At 37.5% G+C, this 18,741-nt stretch overlaps 1 protein-coding gene across 2 annotated transcripts in view; it reads left to right on the forward strand.

Annotated features, from left to right (window-relative positions):
• LOC149000566 (helicase-like transcription factor CHR28) overlaps positions 1-18,741 on the forward strand; it is a 39,081-nt gene that overhangs the window by 2,295 nt on the left and 18,045 nt on the right. For both annotated transcript variants that reach the window (XM_089140798.1, XM_089140797.1), the window contains 8 exons: positions 9,634-9,836; positions 9,941-10,149; positions 10,236-10,849; positions 11,151-11,222; positions 11,318-11,395; positions 11,503-12,418; positions 14,575-14,705; positions 16,577-16,798. In XM_089140798.1, the coding sequence (XP_088996924.1) occupies positions 10,005-10,149; positions 10,236-10,849; positions 11,151-11,222; positions 11,318-11,395; positions 11,503-12,418; positions 14,575-14,705; positions 16,577-16,798 (2,178 nt within the window). In that variant the 5' untranslated portion in view covers positions 9,634-9,836; positions 9,941-10,004. The remainder of the gene's footprint in view (positions 1-9,633; positions 9,837-9,940; positions 10,150-10,235; positions 10,850-11,150; positions 11,223-11,317; positions 11,396-11,502; positions 12,419-14,574; positions 14,706-16,576; positions 16,799-18,741) is intronic.

Genomic DNA, 18,741 nt, shown 5'->3' on the forward strand with positions numbered 1-18,741 from the left:
ATCCAGCGTGAGCGTATGTTCCCTCCTCCTCCTTCCTATTCTCCTCCCTCAGGGCAGCCACCTTAGCAGGCCTTTCAGGCTCTGCATTACAGAGTCTACGAGCTATTCCTTCTCCCAAAATTGGAATGCTTTTCTTGTTCTTTAGTAGGATCTAATGATCTGGCCAAGTGGATTGATCCAACCCCGCTCTATCCTCTCCCAGGGTAAATATAGATAACTCGACCCAAGAAGTTACTAGTAAAACAAATGTTAAACCAATAATACTTATGTTGGGCCTCTTTTGCATAATTTATATTATATATTTATGATCTACTTGTGAGTAATCATTGATGATAATATGTTATGGGCTGTGTTAGGACCCTAGGATGAGGCCAGGTGGAACAAGATAGACTCTGGTTTCTATGGTGCCAGTCATCCCCACACCTCACAGCGGTGTCCCTCAGCCTACGGCTGCCTAAGAAAGCTCTCATAAAATATTAGATACCCTCCCCCACTCACTTGTCCCTCTATTTATAACCCTCAACTAACCCTAATTCTCTCTCTCTCTCTCTCCTCCACCTGGGAAAGTTCCAAGAATTAACAAGATAGACTCTTGTTTCTATGGTGCCAGTCACCCCCACACCTCACAACGGTGTCCCTCAGCCTACGGCTGCCTAAGAAAGCTCTCATAGAATATTCGATACCCTCCCCCACTCACTTGTCCCTCTATTTATAACCCTCAACTAACCCTAATTTTCTCTCTTTCTCCTCCACTTGGCCTCATCCTAGGGTCCTAACAGGTTGTAAATAACAATCTACTGGTTACTACCGCACATAATAGATTATATAATGAAAAGCAAGTCTGGTATGCAGAAGCAAATAACATATATTATAACATGTGTATTCTTTTTTTTGGATGAATAAATAATTATATAAAAGAAAGAAGGAATATAGTTGTACCTTAACATCTCAACAATGTTGTGTGTTTCCTTCATCACGTAGGTATAGGCTTCTTGAGATGTTAAGGTACAACCTTGTTGCTAGGGTGTCACCTTGGCGATGCCCATTCCATGGACTACATTTTTCAACATGAAACAATATGGGTATGGCATATGTGTCCAAGATATGCCCAATTCATGGTTTGAGACCACATGAGATATCTCATTTCCCCCAAAAGTGGAGACAAGATGGAAAGCAAAACTTGGATAATCCAATATCTTGTCTGAGATCTCAGTTTCGATCGAAATCTCAGTCCAATCACTGTTTTAAAAACACTAGACCTCGATCAAGTTGAGAGGCGAGGTCATAGTGCTCTCACTTTCCCGCTCTTTGCTGCCTTGCTAGGAAAGCCTCGTTTGCTGGAATTTTTGTTGGAACACCTCCTAGTCTTCATCAATATCCCTCTTACAACATATACTGAAAAGATTGTAAAGGTGAGCATCCATATACATAGAGGTTTCAAACTAGTGGTTTTCGAACCTAGTTTGGAAGGCCTTTTAAACAGAGATGTTATCAAAGATTGGGAACCTTACTTATAAGCACAGAGGTGAGTCCTCTAAACTAATGGTTTCGAACTTGTCACATGAATATGTATGATGTACATATATCATAGTTATTTAAGTTTAAACCTTAATGTATTCATATATCTTAAGTAAATCATGTGTACTGTATGTTTTATAAGTCTGCGTCTTCACTTCTTCAGTGCAACGGTTTCAAACTTAGGGTCGAATTGGAACTCACAGTTACAGTTGTTTTGTTGTAAATGTAAGGCCACCACTATGTTTATAAGGCCTAAATTAGGGAAAATATCAAATTTCATCCCAAACCAAGCCCTAATACCCACTGAGATGAGCCACTGATTTGGGTCGAGGTGGGAGGATTTTTTTGTCCATCTCGATGTGATCTTGCTGAGTTCTCAATTTTTTGGCCCACTGAGATGGCCATTGAAATTGAGTTCTTAAACTGTGGCCCCATCTTTGAAGTATTGTACATAATGGTAGGATCAGCTTTGATAGATATCCTTCCTTTTTGACACGTAGCCAAGTTGATAATTTGACAGCTCAAAATATAGTCATATCTGAACCACTCATAAATAAAGAAGTGCATTTGAAATTAGTATTCACTTATCTTGTATTTTATATTGCATCAATCTACACCTTTTTATTGCTTTCATCCAACTATTGCAAATTAACTGCATCCCAAAATTTTGAAATAGGAAAAAGCTTTTACTGATTTACCTTTGGGGTTGGCCCATATTCGTGCAACTCAGCACTGGTGATGCAGATTCATCACCAAATTGGGATTCTTCCCTTAGGAATAAGTCTAGATTGGAATTTGGATCATTAATGTTTTGGGCCTTTGATTCCATGGATGTGCTTTACATTAACCAATTTGATGGGCCTAAAATATTGGTAGAAAATAAGAAAATGGGATTTATCTCATTAATTTATTAGAGTCCTATTTCATGTCTCTTTCTTTTATTGTCTCAATTTCCTAGACAGTTTAAGTTACATAATAGGTTAAAGATTGGGTTTGGCTTTTGCTTTTCAGTATAGGAGTCAATTTTTTCCTTATGTAAGGTTACAATAAGGAAAATATTGAAAATAAATGGATTAATTAAATTATGAGTTATGTGTATTGCTAGTGGAAAGATACAATGGCATAGGATCGTTGTATAACCATATTATCCCCTCTCTCCTCTTATGCGATTTCCTCTCTTATTGCTGGAAACTTCTTCTAGTTCAAGGTCTTGTTCCAGCGTTCTGCCTGCTGTTATTCAAATCAACAATAGGTGTTTGGGCCCTTTGGTGGTCCTAGTTGAGTTGGTTTTCAATTGATATCTTGTAATTCAACCTAGTCATAGGCAAGGATCAAGATCTTGGTTTTAATGCTGGTTTTGTCCCAGCCAAAAACCAAGATATGCCTGAGATGGTTCGAAACTAGGAAATTTTGGGGGTAAAACTTGACATGTGATGGTTTGGTCGAAACTAGTCAAAGCCATTGGAACTGGTTGAAACTGCTAAAATTAGGTCTGTTGAGATTGGTCATAGTTTACCATTTACCTGTCGAAACCAGCGAAAGTTTTGAAATATTGATCGAGACTACCGAAACTTTTGAAAAATTGGTCAAAACTACCAAAATTTTGGAAATATTGTTGAAACTTGTAGAAACCTGATATTAAACTACTTGGTTTCATCTTGGCTTCTTTGGGAAACCGAGATATAACCGTAATTTCTCCCATCTCGGTCAAAACTTGAACCATGGTCATAAGGGTCTTGTTGTAGTTTCCTTACTTCTAATAAATAGAATATGGTTGTGCTCTCATTAGACACAGCTCATTATTTCCCAACTCTCTTTTGTTCCTCATAGTATCGGTGCAGAAAATATCTCTAGACTCTTGCTGTAACCCTTTTACCAAGCTACCGCCACCTCTCTGTTCTCCACAGCTTCTCTTCATCTTTGACCCTTTTTCCTTCTTTTCCTTCCACAAAAGCCTTCCCAGACCACCAAGGATCTTCCTCCACCTTTCTAGCTTCTCAGATTTTCTTGAATAATGATCTAACAGATCCATTCATGAAAACCAAAATCTATCAGGGTTCAAGATCAAATCTTTTCAGGGTTTTGGTGTAGATATGTTTTTTCAAGTTTTTTGAGGCAGTTATTGAAGTATGACTTGGATCAATTTCGAATTGTCTTGGTTCCCCGATCAATCCCTTGTTTGTCTGTTTATGGTTGTTTCTCAATATCCCCAACCCCCTTTCATAAGATCTACTCCCTTTTCACTCTAAAACTAAGGGAGATAGAAGTATTACTACCTCTGGTTCTACAAAAGAAATGTGTTGCACTTCTATCAAGTCCCGCAATTTGGATTGGGCATTACTATGGGTCTTAGGTCTCTTTGGGATAATTTATATTTATGTTTATCATCGATTTACGAATAATTGATTATGATAACAGGTTATGAGGAAAATTTTATAGGACATTCCGGCTGCTGTCTGAAAGCTGCGAATGAGGATGCTAAGATGGATGAGTGGCAAAACTAGGTGGATAAGATAGGCGCATTTAGAGTTGGTAGCGCCCCAAAGTGATAAGCTTATGTTGGTGGCAGGCCCCGGGCCCCCTTAGGTCTCTTTGGGATAATGTATATTTAGGCCTTGTATCAGCTGACCTTGACGCCGATTGGAGGGCAAGATCCAGTTTTTTTGGGGATTTTTTTTTTTTATAATTGATTATGATAACAGGTTATGAGGAATAAACAGCTCTTGTTTGGTTATTAGTTACTACTAGACATAATATATTATATAATAAGAAATAGGTTTGGTACCATTGGGTGAATAATGTTTCATGTATCACCGGTTTGGTTTTGGGTTGGTTTCGGTTTACCTTATAAAATATCCATCAGCTTTAGTTTTGATTTTGGCTCGCTTTTATTATTTTGGGCTTGCTTTGACATCCCTAAAATATTGTTATAGTGGAGATGGGTGCAATGTGGAGGTTGGAGAGTGAGAAAAACAAGGTTTCATTTTAGTTTTTATAATCTTACCATTTTACCTCTACTTAAGTAGTAATTCCATACATGTTCATTAATGGTACCCACATAAACAAAAATTAACAATTTCTGATGATAAATCATAAACAGCCCTTGACCTAATTATGAATTTGTGTTCAAATCAATTTATCTTAATGAAAAATAGGGATCATAAATCATATCAAATACATTTATTTATGTTTATTGGTCAAATAATCATAAATTTAGACTATACCAAAGATAGCCTTACTCTTGTATTGTTTCTACTACTGCTTGTGGCCTTCTAGAATATCTTGTGGGTACTTGTACCATTCCTAATATGGCTAGCGGTTTCTCAGAGAAGTGGTTGTTAGAAGATAACGTTGTTATTGCCTATTTTATCAACTTCATGCAGCCTCCTCTTGCCCAATGCTACCTTGTTTTGGCCAAGCTCTTTTTGATCAACAACCCAGTCTTTCCCAGGCTTCCCCACTTTGGACAAGCAGAGAACATCTTGAAGGCTGCAAAAGAACTTATTCTAGAATTTGAAATGCAGCCTAGGTGCTTGAGCTACTTCGTCATAGTATGACTGATGCATGCTGAAACCTAGAGACTATGCTTTCCAACAAGGGCTACAATCTATGTACATTTATCGGATGTTTAGTTTAATGGGCAGCAACATAGAAACATAAGGGGACAGCAATACCAGTGGGCAATGAACTATAGAAATCATAGGCTACATACACCAACCACCAACCACCCCATGGAAGAAAATTCGATCGAAATGGTCGAAATTTCGACCGAAATGCCTGCAAAAATCCAAATCGAAACGAAATGTAGTAGTAGGCACGAAATGTATCCATATCGTTTCGTATTGACCGAAATTTCGACCATTTCGACCAAAATTTCGACATATCAGCATTCCAACTTGTTTTTCCTTAGCTTTTGTTGATTTCTATCCCATTTTCACCTAATTTTCACTACTCCTTTGCCTTCAAACACCACTTTTGCTCATTTTTTGCCTCCAAACACCTCCTAAGCCACAACAGCTACAAAGGAAACTCCAGCAACAACAGAATATGAAGCATGAGCCACACCCAACAGTTCCAAACTTCCCCTTTTTTTATTTTTGTTTTGTTCATGCCTTAAATGATCTTGTATTGCCTTGAAATTAATATATGTTTAGCCTAGGACTATGATCTATAATTGTGTTTTGTTAAACTTGTCTTTTTATTATTTGCTACCATTTTTTTATTTTAATAATTATTTTCTAAAATTATGTATTTTTATTTTATGTATATATGATATATAGGCTTTAGCTTAATATATTTGAGACACCATCACTTGATCTAGTCGGTCATTTTATTTTGTTGACTTGTTGTATATGTAACCATTCTACCAAACAATCCATGTATGTTGTTGATTCTATGAATGTATGCAATATAGTTTGCACTTGTCGGAACCAGTCATTTGTTAGTATACTTGAATGATAAATTTTCAATAGTTTTGGTTTTTACAAAATACTAGTTCCATTGTGTTTATTATGCTTGAAATAGGTAGTATACAAGAATCCAAATCATTTTGAGTCCATATGAGGCCCGAAATTGAAGTTCCAATTTTCAGAAAAAGTGTCCAGTTTCGATCGAAATTTCGACCGAAACGTCGAAATTTTGGCCTTTTGCAAGGTCGAAATTCCTGTTTCGGTCAAATTTTCTTCCTTGAACCACCCCGGTTCTTGTGTTTTGGGGGGGGGGGAAGGGAGGAAAAACACTAAACATTGTTGAATTGAAAACTATAGGGGTTAGAAATCAGGCAACACTGATGCAAATATTACCATGCTTGAACTAAAAAGAATGCTACAATTGTAAATCTTCTATCTAGGAAACTGAAATGAAATGGGAACCAGATATCCTGCAAAGCTAACTTTCAAGTTTGATGAACTAAAAGACATTATTTTCCCAAATAGCATAACTTCCTAAAATAATGTGGATATTCAGCTACATTTGGGTTGGTCCAAAGTAATCTACCAGTATCAGTTCTCCCGGTGTGATGAACTCATCCACATGTTTTGTAAAATTAGACAATCAGTACTGCTTGATTGCTATCCACAAACATTGGTTTCAGTGGGGCTATGATCCAGCACATCTCATGATCGGATGCATGATTATCTGATGGTTGGCAAACAATGACTCTTCAATGGGATCCCAATCACTGGGGCTTCAAAGCCGATATAAGTCCATCCATCATTTCTTTTCCTTAATTGAAAGGCTCACTTTAACAGGATAGTCTTGTTCATTGTCCACATTTTCTTCTATACCTGATTTGCCTTCTGAAGATGGTATCATTCTTCAGTCGTTGATGCCTTACATAGAACTGTTATTGCTTTTGGCAAGCTCCCGAAAGCCTGTCTTCAAAGTAGAAAGTTCTTTATGTTGTTTATGAACCCATCATTAATTGGAAGGAGTAAATCATGGTTTGAGAACTCATAAGATCTTGCGCAATATCTCGTTTTTCAAGAATGCAAGACGAGATTAGATGCAAAATGAAAGGCATACAAAATCTCGGCCGAGATTTCGGTCAAGTTGTGATCTCGGTTTGAATTGAAATCTCGGTCAATCCCTACCTAATAAAAGTGGTAGAGCTTGATCAGGATCAAGTCTAGATTGACCCTTTCACGACTGTCCTCTCCTCCCTTTCTGGATTTGTGATTTTTTCCAGAATTTTCGTGGGAGTCTTGGTCGGAAAAACTCCTAATCTGCATGAACAACTTGTTTAAAGCATCTGCAACAAAGATCCAGGTGGTTTTCAAGCAAGTCTTGAATAAATATGAGAGTTCATTCCAAACTTGATTCTTTGTAAAAATCTATGTTCTACACTACTTATTTGGAGTTGGCTAGAGCTTAACGACGTACAGGAGATGCAGGACTTGGTGGAGCTAGAGGAGATGGTGTTGGTGGAGCAGGAGTTGGAGAAGCTACTTAGTGCCTTGTTGGTTTTAGTCATGTTACTGTTGTACCACCTGGTGTAACTGATAACACCACCTATCTTGTCATGTGAACGTCTTTGATGTATTTTTGAGTGTAAACCTTAATGTATCTCTTACTATTTATTTATATCAAGTCATGGTTTTGTACTTTATGTTTTATAAGTTTGCATTTTTTCTTCAGCGCATCAATATCAAAAATAGAGTCAAAAGTGGAATTGACATCTACACTTGTTTTCTCATAAATCTAAGGCCACCGCTATATAATAGAAGGCCTATAATTGGATAAATACCAAATTTCATCCCAAACTAAGCCCTAAAATCCATCGAGATGGGCCAATGAGTTGGTCTAGAAAAAATGCACCATCTCGATGAGATCTTGCCGAGATCTTGGTTTTTTAGCCCATCGAGATGGTCATTGAGATTGAGTTCTTGAACCATGGAGTAAATTGTATTTATCACCTTCAATGATACAATCGGTTTATGATAAATGGCTTAATTTTAATTTATTGGAGTGCAAATTAAAAAGAAGAAAAGAATGTGTGATGTGGTCATAGGTGGGGTGAGGTAAACTTGGAAACGAATAAAAAGAAAGACTTAAGTAGAGTAAGAATTGGTGGGGCAATCCTGGAAAGAAAATAATAAATAAGAAGTAGGAATAATTTAGTAAGTTGGGGGGTAATATGGGAATAACTGAAGCAAGGTTATAAGGGGGCTGAAGGAGAAAGAATCAGGCAAATTTTAAAAGGTGGATTTAAGGTTAGACGGGGAAGATAATAACAGAAAGGGGGAAAGTGAGTATTTGGGTTATTGAACAAATGAAGGATTTATCTTCTACCAGCGGAAGACTTACGGATATGGAGTTCCCATTGGATTAGGTCATTGTCTTCAACTTGTAGATTGGTTGGGGAATTTTACATGGTGTTCGCGAAGCCCTGGACCCAGGTATGCAATTTCTGGTTTGGCTCTTAGGTTGGGTTGGTCTTTTTTTTCTTTTCTTTTCTTTTCTTTGTCTCTGGAATTGATGTTCTCTTTGAACAAACTGCGGTGAGGTAAAAAAGAGAAGGGAATCAAAAGGATACACTGAGGTAAAATTTCTGCAGGAATTGTGGAAAGGGGATGAGGTGAAAGTAGGTTTTGATCTAACTTCTGTTTTCAACAGAATAGTTTATTATTTAATTTTTTGAGCAGAACTCTGAAGTGGTTTTTCTGCCATGGGATGAAAAACTGGAATCTGGAAGGATGGGCTGGGGTAAGATTTTGGCAGGAATTGCTGTGGGAAGAGGATGAATGGGTTTTTGGTTTTGATCAGATTTCTTTTTTGAACTGAATAATTTATTCATTTAATCTTTTTTTTTGGGGGGGGTGTGGGGGTGGGGGCACAACTCTTTAGGGGTTTTCTGCTGAAACCAAGTAGAAGGGTTACCACAGGAAAGGAGGAGATGCATTAGAGTTTGAGTTGCGACATTCCCCCTTTCTCTCTCCTCTTTTTTGCTGTTACAGCAAGGAAGAAGATGGTGGAGGTAAAGGGTTGCAATAACATTGCAACACTGGGGACAGGTAAGGGAGTAAAGGCTGGGAAGGAGATGGATCCTTCAGCTTTGATACCAAATTGGTTGATGGCTGGCTGGAGAAGGGAGAAATCCGGGAAAAATCAGAGTTGCAAAGAGGAGGGATCCCACACACACCCTGCAGGCTACTCTAATACAATTCATTCTGTTCAATTTATCTTCAGCATTGGGGAAGCACATTATCTATAAAGAAAAATAACCGACTTTGGAGGATAAGACTGACTATCTAGCTAGGAAACTAAGAAGAATTGGGAACCAAATATCCTATGTAGCTAACTTCAAAAAGAAAGTAAAAGACATTCCTTCTGCAAATACCATAAATCTGTAAAACCTGAGGGGATCCCAAATCCCAGACTGGACCTCTCTCATCTTCATCTGGATACCTAACTGATTTTGGGTTCGTTCACGGTGGTGTATCTGCACCAATATGATGGTTGATTCTCAAGGCCAGACTGCCAGAGGATAACTATGATCATTAAAAACTGTTCCAGCTTTGACTTCATCTCTTCCTCCAAGCAGTTTGTCCTTACATATCAATTGTTCTGTTTTAATTTCATGTAAGCATTTTAAAATATTTGCACAATTTCTTGCAGATTGAAGTAAATTAAAGTTCATCTATCCCGTCCATTGAGGTTTTTCCCTATCAAAGTACTAGCTCTCAGAAGCAGCATGCAATTTTAGTAGATGCCAATGGTCTGTATTTCCTCATCACTGCCTTGTTGACTCCACTAGGAGATGCTTCTTTTTCTCGAAGGGATAGATTTACAGCTTAATTTTGAGAAATTGCATTGGCATGGTGAGTTGGACCTTGTGATAGCTTTTTTTTCTTTGTGAAGCCTTTTGTTGCTCATTGGTGCTCAGCTGTTGATGAATGATGATGTTTTTTCCCCTCTTCTGCAGATTGAGGTTTTGTCTGGGAAATCTTGTTTTAAGTTCTCTGCAGGAGGGCATTGTTCAACCATTGATGGATCCTATAAATATAACTTCTTCAGATAGTGAAGACGAAGTTGCTGTAGAAAAGATAACCTCACTCGGGGTGGGACCTCCTGCCTCCCAGACTGTAAGGAAGCTTCCTTCATGGGCTTCAACCTCCGGCCCCAACTCAACAAGTAAATATTCATATAATATGGATAATAGCCTGTAAGCAGAAAGTGTTTCTTTCTTTTATATACTGAATGGTACCTTAAATTTGCAGGTTATAATGGATCACATAAAATGCCTTTATTTCCTGGAAGAACATCAGTTTTTAACAACCAAATCAAAGCAAATGGTGATAAAAGCAAAACTTTGAATCAGGAGAGTGCTCTGACAGATTATTCCTTAAACTTTCAAGAGAATGGCTATACGGATCAGCCAAAGAACTTTTTTGACATTGAAAATCTTGGAACTACTGGTGGGAATAATGGGATGTTTGGTATGGCTCCTGGAAAGGATTTATCGCAACATAATTCAAAGAGGATTCTTCCAACATCTCTTGATCCATTTTCACCAAGTACTAAATCAAAAACTTCTATGGAAAATGAGGGTTGCAGTTACTTAGCAGATACTAATGGCAAATCCAATCATTTTGGTAGTGAAAATGCAACTGATCATAAGTTTTATATGAAAGACCATCTAGTCAAAGGGAAAGACAATGATGTTACTCTATATGATCACAGAGGAAGTAGGCTCCTACCTCCTTCTTTGACACAAGCTAAGTCTGTTGCTTCACCGTATAGTAGCTCAAATGAACATGCATTCCATCCTGGGTTTGGAGAAGAAAGGTCTGCAGAGAATGATGAGAGAGTGATTTTTCAAGCCGCTTTACAGGTATTCTTTCATGGCCCTTTGTTAATTATCAGTTGGTGACTAGTGAAAAATTACCATGGGATGTTTATTTGTGGATTAAGATGATCGCACATGGTACTTGCTAGTCATAGGTGGGTTTGTGTGCTAACTAGCAGAATGACCATTTCATCATGATTTTCCCTTGTTTGAATTTTGAAAGGGAATAGATTTCCAAATTAGATGTTGCATCTTTCAAATGAAAATGATATTTAAATTGAAGTTTCATTCTTGTCAGTTGTTCAGTAATGAACTATTTGTTCCTTTTTCTCATTGTTTGTTGCAGGATCTTTCACAGCCTAAAGTAGAAGCTACTTTACCTGATGGCCTTTTGGCGGTGCCTTTGCTAAGGCATCAGGTGTGTTAATTTATCTGTCTATTGTCTCTAGCTCCACTATAATTAATTGCTCTGTTCTTTGGTTATTTTGATGTTTAAGTTATTTCATCTTGCAGAAAATTGCACTGGCTTGGATGCTACAGAAGGAGACACCTAGTATGCATTGCTTAGGTGGAATTCTAGCTGATGACCAGGTTATTTCTCATAGTTCAAACTGACCTCTCAGATCTACTCTATTTATGATAGATTTCTTGGGTTTGCTAAACATTTTTCCTGGTTTCATCCTTGTGTTTTCTCACAGGGACTTGGTAAGACTGTATCGATGATTGCCCTTGTACAAATGCAGATGCCTTTGCAGTCAAGATACACTTCAGATGATCAATGCAGTTCGAAACCTGAACCTTTGAGTTTGGATGACGATGATGATGATGGTGGTGCTGTTTCTCATTCTGTAAATTTAAACTGTGATCGAGAGTTGAGTGATGGTAAAAGGATTTCAAAGTTAACAACAGATGTTCCTGCATTCTATAAGGGTAGACCAGCAGCTGGTACTTTGGTTGTGTGCCCAGCAAGTGTTCTTCGTCAGTGGTATGCGGAACTGAATGACAAAGTAGCAGAAAGCGCTAAACTGAAAGTTTTGGTCTATCATGGAGGTACTAGGACGAAGGATCCTGCTGAGCTGGCAAAGTATGATGTGGTTCTCACAACATATTCTATTGTGACCAATGAAGTTCCAAAGCAACCTCTAGTTGATGAGGATGATGGTGACCAAAGAAATGGGGAGAAGTATGGATTATCTTCAGACTTCTCAGCCAGTACGAGAAAGAAAAAGGCGTCCAATGCCAATAAGAAAGGAAAGAAGAAGGGTAGAAAGGGTACTGATGGTTCATCTGTTGATTTTGGTTGTGGTGCACTTGCTAGAGTTGCTTGGTTTAGGGTGGTATTAGATGAAGCTCAAACCATAAAAAACCATAGAACTCAAGTGGCTAGAGCTTGCTGTTGTCTTCGAGCTAAAAGAAGGTGGTGCTTATCTGGAACTCCTATACAAAATACAATTGATGATCTGTACAGCTACTTCAGATTTCTGAAGTATGACCCATATGCTGTATATAAAAATTTCTGCTTACAGATAAAGTACCCAATATCCAAAAATGCATCCAGTGGTTACAAGAAACTTCAAGCAGTTCTGAAGACTATAATGCTGCGCCGTACAAAAGGTGACCCATCTTAGTCCCTTTTTCTCCATTAGTAAGTTACTTCTATGATAAAAGTACTCGTGCTCCAGAAAAAGGTTAGGTATTTTTGTAACCCAAGAGTTCAGTATAATTTTTTTCAGGTACTAATAGGTCTATTTTCTTGAATGTTACCAAAAGTATCCTAACAAAGTGACCTAAAAATTATCGTATCTTTCTGGCAGCATTTTGGCGTAAAACAACAACATCAGGAAAAAAATAAAATAAATCAGCTGTGTCTTCAACTTAATAGTATAGGCTGCATGAATCCATACAAAATGAAGTAGGTAGACCTGAGTTGTAATACAAAAAAGGGGACCAAAGAGATGGCAAAAGCGGGATGGGATATGAGATGAGAAATGAAAAGGGAAAATGACATGTAAATGGTCGAAAATGAAAAGGAAAATGAAAGTAAGAGGAAGAGGCAACCCCAGTAAGTCAGGATAATATCAGCTGAATGGGGTCTGCTACGTGGACCCTTGCTCTCTGATAGGCTCTGTCTGAGATCATACATGGAACAAGACCTCAACTATGCATATCCTTCACGTGGAATGAGGTCTTGCCTAGATCTATGAGTTATCTTGGTTTTTTGAGGTCTGAGACAATGCTGGACAAGTTAAGGGAACATATCGACTCGAGGCCTCGGCATTTTTTGTTAATTTTAGGCTTTCTACTCCTAAATTATGTGGGGAATAGGGTCTCTTAATATATTGTAGCCTACCGTCCTAGGGTCTGAATTTCTCATTTGGATTTTCATATTTCAAAATCTGATAGTGCCACTGTGTTTAAATATTTCTGTGAACTAAGTGTCATATGACCAAATTAGGTCAAAAACCCACTGAATCCTGGCTTTGAGTTCCCAAACAAAAAAAATAAAAAATAGTAATTAAAAAAAGAACTGCACATCCATCTTAATTCCTCATTTCTGCCACACGTCTTTTCAATATAACACTTCCCAACTGTGTAACATTCTGCTCCGTGCATCATAGCCTGTTTTACAGCAGTCCAGAATTTTGTTCAGTGATCTTGATTAAAACCTCATTGCATAATCCTAGATTGGATAAGTAATCAAAGGCTGGAAAGAAGAAAACCCTTGAACGAGGACCAAGTGGACCAGCAATGGACCAAGCCAGCTCAAGCCAGCCTGTTCACTTCAGATCACCTTCTAGAAGGGCCAGCCTCTCACTCAAAAACCAGAACTGCTTCCTTCCTCTTCTGTTTCCCCCTTTAACCAGAGTCACACCACCCTCCATAACCGTTTCCCCACTCACCCAACTCATAGCTTCCACATGTCCTTTGCCTCTAAATCATGTTTTCCATGAAGGCCCTTCTGCCCCTATGATCATAGACTCATTTAATTATTGGTTTAATGGATACAATCTGACTTATTAGCTGTGAATATGTTAAAGATTAAATAATAAACAGTAAATAGTATAGCGTGATTAGCTTTTGGTTGTAAAATTAGTAAATGCATCAACAACCTGACTATCTAGAAGCAAGCAACCTGCGTGGTTTATATCGAAGGATTGAGACTTCAGTTTTGGACTTGGTTTCAGTCAGGCCAAGATCATGAAGTGTGGGATCTCATTTCGAGATTTCACTCTTTCAGCATTGGGTTTTGAGCCTTTTGATCTTGGGCAACCCTGGGTTGAAACCCAGGCTCAAAACTGAGACAATTTAAAGAGATTTTGATAAATTTCAACCGAAATCTAGTTCCATGTCAGTACCTACTTACAGAATTCTTTGTATAACCTGGAAAGCAATCACATACAATAGACAAAAACCCAACGACTGGAAAGTGCATCAGTATCAATGAAGGTGAGCAAACTAAACTAGGAATAAGCCTAAATTGCAGGCTTATGGCTAGTACAGTAGGTATCTGACCATCATGTACCAACAGTCATCTTCTGACATTACAAACCTTAAAATATTTGGTTTCCATAAATTTCAGATGCCAGAAAAGCTCTTTTCATAATCGGAAACAGCTTGATATTTTACTAAAGAGCTTCTGCAGGAACTGATACCCACTTTTCTGTCATTCATTCTAGAAAATCCTTTACAATGAGTCTAAAATATAGTACTCTAATTCATATTCTGTTTCAAATGAACTTATGTATCATTCTTGTGTTTTGTCTAATTAGGTACACTAATTGATGGGGATCCGATTATCAACTTGCCAACCAAATCAGTAAACTTGAGGAAGGTGGAATTCTCTACTGAGGAGAGGGCCTTCTATTTAAACCTAGAAGCTGATTCACGTTCACAGTTCAAGGTATTGATCATATTCACTTGTTGTTTTTTTTTTGTTTTTTTTTATTATATGCATACGAATTAAGCAGGACTATGGTCTTAAATCTTAATGGATGCTCTATCATGCTGGTTTGTCATAAGCACAATATGTTGTTTGTATTGGCCGTTTAATATTGATTGTTGACTGTAGGGACTTTTTGTCAGCCATATATCTAGCATGACTTTGGGTGCTACTTCCCTCATAAAATGCAGATAGGATAGGATTTCAATGGTGGAGACCCACCTGAATTACATTTTCAGGATGTCAATATAAAAGCTTGTTTCATTCCCGATCCAAAATGAATGAGAATAGTGCATAAAATTTTTAATGCTGAGAAGTCTACAAGACACAAGCATATAATTCTGTAAATCAAAATAAACATGAAAGCATCTTTCAGGGGAAGCAAGCTTTTAGATTTGTGCTGCAAAACCATTTGTTTAGTATGTAGTACCTGGAAAGAGAATATTTATATGATCTCTGATAAGATGTTACTGCACCTGGTTGGTTGTGTCAACATTCTGGATATTTTTCTTATACAAATTTCAAGCGGGAGTTGCGGATTTTGGAAGAAACTGATATTTCATCATTTTCTAGTGTAGAATACTGTTTTTATCCACTTACATGTATGAAGTCTTATTAGCAGTTCTACATGTATATGTAGGATTTTTGGCCTAGAATGTTGTCAATATGGAATTTCAGAATATGTAGTCATGTAATCTAGATAAATAAATGCAATCCACATAAGATAGTGCAAATAAATGGAATTTTGCGAGGTTCTTTTATAGATGATTGCTTGAGAATATTTCATTACAGCTAACCAAACATTAAAAAGAGGGTACTATTGTGATGCAATCATTTGATAAGATTGGATGCTTTGGTTGGTGCCATAGTACATTCAAACTTCCCTTTTGTTATTTGTTTCTTTTTCATGCACTTATTAATGGGTGGCATGATGCTGCTCAAACTCTTTGTAAATCACCAATAAAAATTATCCAAGTTGATAAACTTCGTACTTCCATAAATGTTTTGGGGTAGATGAATCAACTATCTGGATCTTTACTAGAAAATACAATGAATCCAAAGAAAAAAAACTTTGAACAGCATGAGCGGACACTTTTTCATGTTTATGTAAAGTTGTTGAGCTTGCAGATACTGCATCACAGGCCACAAATGATCAAGCTAATCAGCTATGTTGCGTCTATATATCTTCAATATTAAATGACTAGGAGCTTGTTGATGAAGGGGGCAATGCTTGGAGCATTCTTGAGTCTGAACAACGTGACTTTCTGATGCCATTCAATACCCTCTAATGTCAGTTCTACAAGAATCTGATACCAATAGGATGTGTGATCAGTATTGTATAACAAGACAGTATGTGTAAAAAATATAGGTAAATTAAAAATTGAATTATTAAAAAAAATGCTGTATGTTTGTTTAATATTGTTCTGGGTTTAAATTTCAGTAGCACTTCCATGGCTTTTTCCCGCTCAGAACCCCTGATTAAAATCCTGATTTGTGTTTTGTTTCATTCTATTACTTCTGCTTAGAGCAATCATGATTCTTCATACATGAGTGATATAATTTCGCCAAGTATCATGCAGTATGCCTTTATGTTTCTTGTGGGTGAGCTGTTAATAACTGATATCTTTGCCTGGAAATTTTATAATCATCATATGGCATCTCAGTTTCACCTTTTATTATATGTTCTGGCTAGTATCTGACATATCTCAAATTCTTAACAAATTTCACCTATCAAGGGTTAGTGTGAATGAGGAACATCAATTATTTGATGGTCATTTATCATGTTGTTGCTACATTCTTGCTATCATGAATATGAAAATACTATTTTGCAGAAATATGCTGCTGCTGGCACAGTGAATCAAAACTATGCAAACATTCTATTAATGCTTTTGCGTCTGCGCCAAGCGTGTGACCATCCTCTTCTTGTGAAAGAATATCGCCCAGATCCTGTTCGAAAAGCTTCCCTAGAGATGGCAAGGAAACTCCCCAAAGATATGCTGGTCAATTTGTTAGATTGCTTGGAAACTTCTTTGGCAATTTGTGGTGTGTGCAGTGTAAGTTCTCTTCATCTGTCAAATCTTATTTACTCAGCTAATAAAATGTGGTAGTATCTTGGATTTTAACGCAGTTTGATGCAGATCCAGCACCAAATTGGGCTTCCTTGCTTATGATTTGGTTCTTTAGTTCACATTGTAGTCGGCCAGGTTATTGGACCTAAAACATGGGTGGATGATTTGAATTTAAATATTAGCCCATTTAGTTAGTGATTTTATTTTGGTTCATTTTAGATTGAGAACGTTAAAACTCACATGGGATAATTAACTTGTAATTAGGGTTAGAGTTCTGTTTGGTTTGTCCTAGTGAGCTTCCTAAAAGATAGGAAGTTTGTTAGCGAATTATTGGGCTAGACTGGATTTGAACCAGCGTGGACATATTGCCAATGAATTTACTTTCTGTCCCCATTAACTGCCCAGGCATCAACCCTGGAAGAATCAATTTGAAGTTTATTGATAATCTATGATCAACTTCCTTTCAAGGTACCCTACCCACAGGGGAAGTCAAATCCTCATTGCCTCCTTTAAAGAGAGATGTCCTAAACTGCTACAGGATGGGGGCATACCAATTTGACTTCCATCACTTTACTCATCTCATAGTATGAGTATGAATAGTTTCTGGAATTTTCAATATTCAATATAATGTAAAGGAATCTGAAGAATCTTTCTGGCTTTCTTGATTCGTTCCATCGACGATAGAATTTTTTGATTCGTCATTCATGAACCATTAACCATTTTAGCTTACCCTAGACTTGTTTTGTCAGCTGCATGTTTTCTAGTAATTAGGAACTCTATTTCAATAAGGAATTGAGTAGAAGTCAGTTTTGTCTCAGCTAACTCATCTAGCTTTTGAGTTTTGTCTCAGCTAAGTCATCTAGCTATTGGTTAGGAGTTCTTTTCGAACAGGGAATTAAACTTGGTCTAGTTAGATTAAGGTTAGGAATTCTATTTGGAATTAAACTTGTTCTAGTTAGATTAAGGTTAGGAATTCTATTTCAAAAGGGAATTGAGATTGTAATGAGCTGATTACAGCCTAATTAAACCTGCCACCATGGAGAGTAAAGTGGACATTGAGTGTTGAATTCAAAAATTGCTTGTGCACTCTTATTGTTGGCTGCTGCCTTCCTCTTTGAGAGAGATTCCTTGCTTGGAGTTGAGAACTCCAGTTGCTGGTTATCCTAACTTTGGCTGTTGCACTGGCTTCATAGCTGATCTCCAAGCAAGTTGTTGATGTGGAAAGTGATCCTCCCAGGCAGGAGATCAAACCACATTCTCTCTTCTTGGATATCCTTCTTCACGGGATTCCACTACTGGGCCTACTTCATCCCTGTTATTCGATCCTAGCTTCTGCCCAGGAATTTATTGTATCTTCACATCCACATCCAAATTTATTTAAATTTTCAGGCTCAAACAAGCTACTGTTTTGCAAACCTGCAACGATCCTCTAGAGGAACACCAGCAACATGTTTTTTGAGAAGATTCTGCCCAGCTCCATCTGGCCATCAGATCTTCCTCTCCTGTGAAAACCATTATAGTCTGGTTACAACCTTACCTGCTGTAGCCATAGAATTTCACCTTATTAGTTTCTTTCAAGAAGACCCAAATTTCAGTCTATTATTCTAGCCATCAGTTTTTCTTATTTTTGGATAGTACAACCCTTTTGCTGACACTTAGGTTCCATCTAGACCCCAGCTGCAAATTTTGGATTTTACAAACTCTAACCCTTATTTCAGAATTCAAGTTGGTTTTGATGTAGGCCTTCTTTTTGGTCCTTAATCCTATTGAAACTGCATCATTATGAGTACTGATATGGCCATTTACCTCTGCTATATGTACATGTGCAAGATGTGAAAATCGGGTATTCTCTGAATCCTATTGCTCTTGAATTTGTAGCCTTGTATATGTTTTGTAGTGTTTTCAAAGGAAGAACTTTTTACTTCCTC

This window comes from Hakea prostrata, chromosome 11 (genome assembly GCF_041222555.1).
Source record: "Hakea prostrata isolate BN-2017 chromosome 11, UWA_Hpros_2, whole genome shotgun sequence".
Taxonomy (NCBI): Eukaryota; Viridiplantae; Streptophyta; class Magnoliopsida; order Proteales; family Proteaceae; genus Hakea; species Hakea prostrata.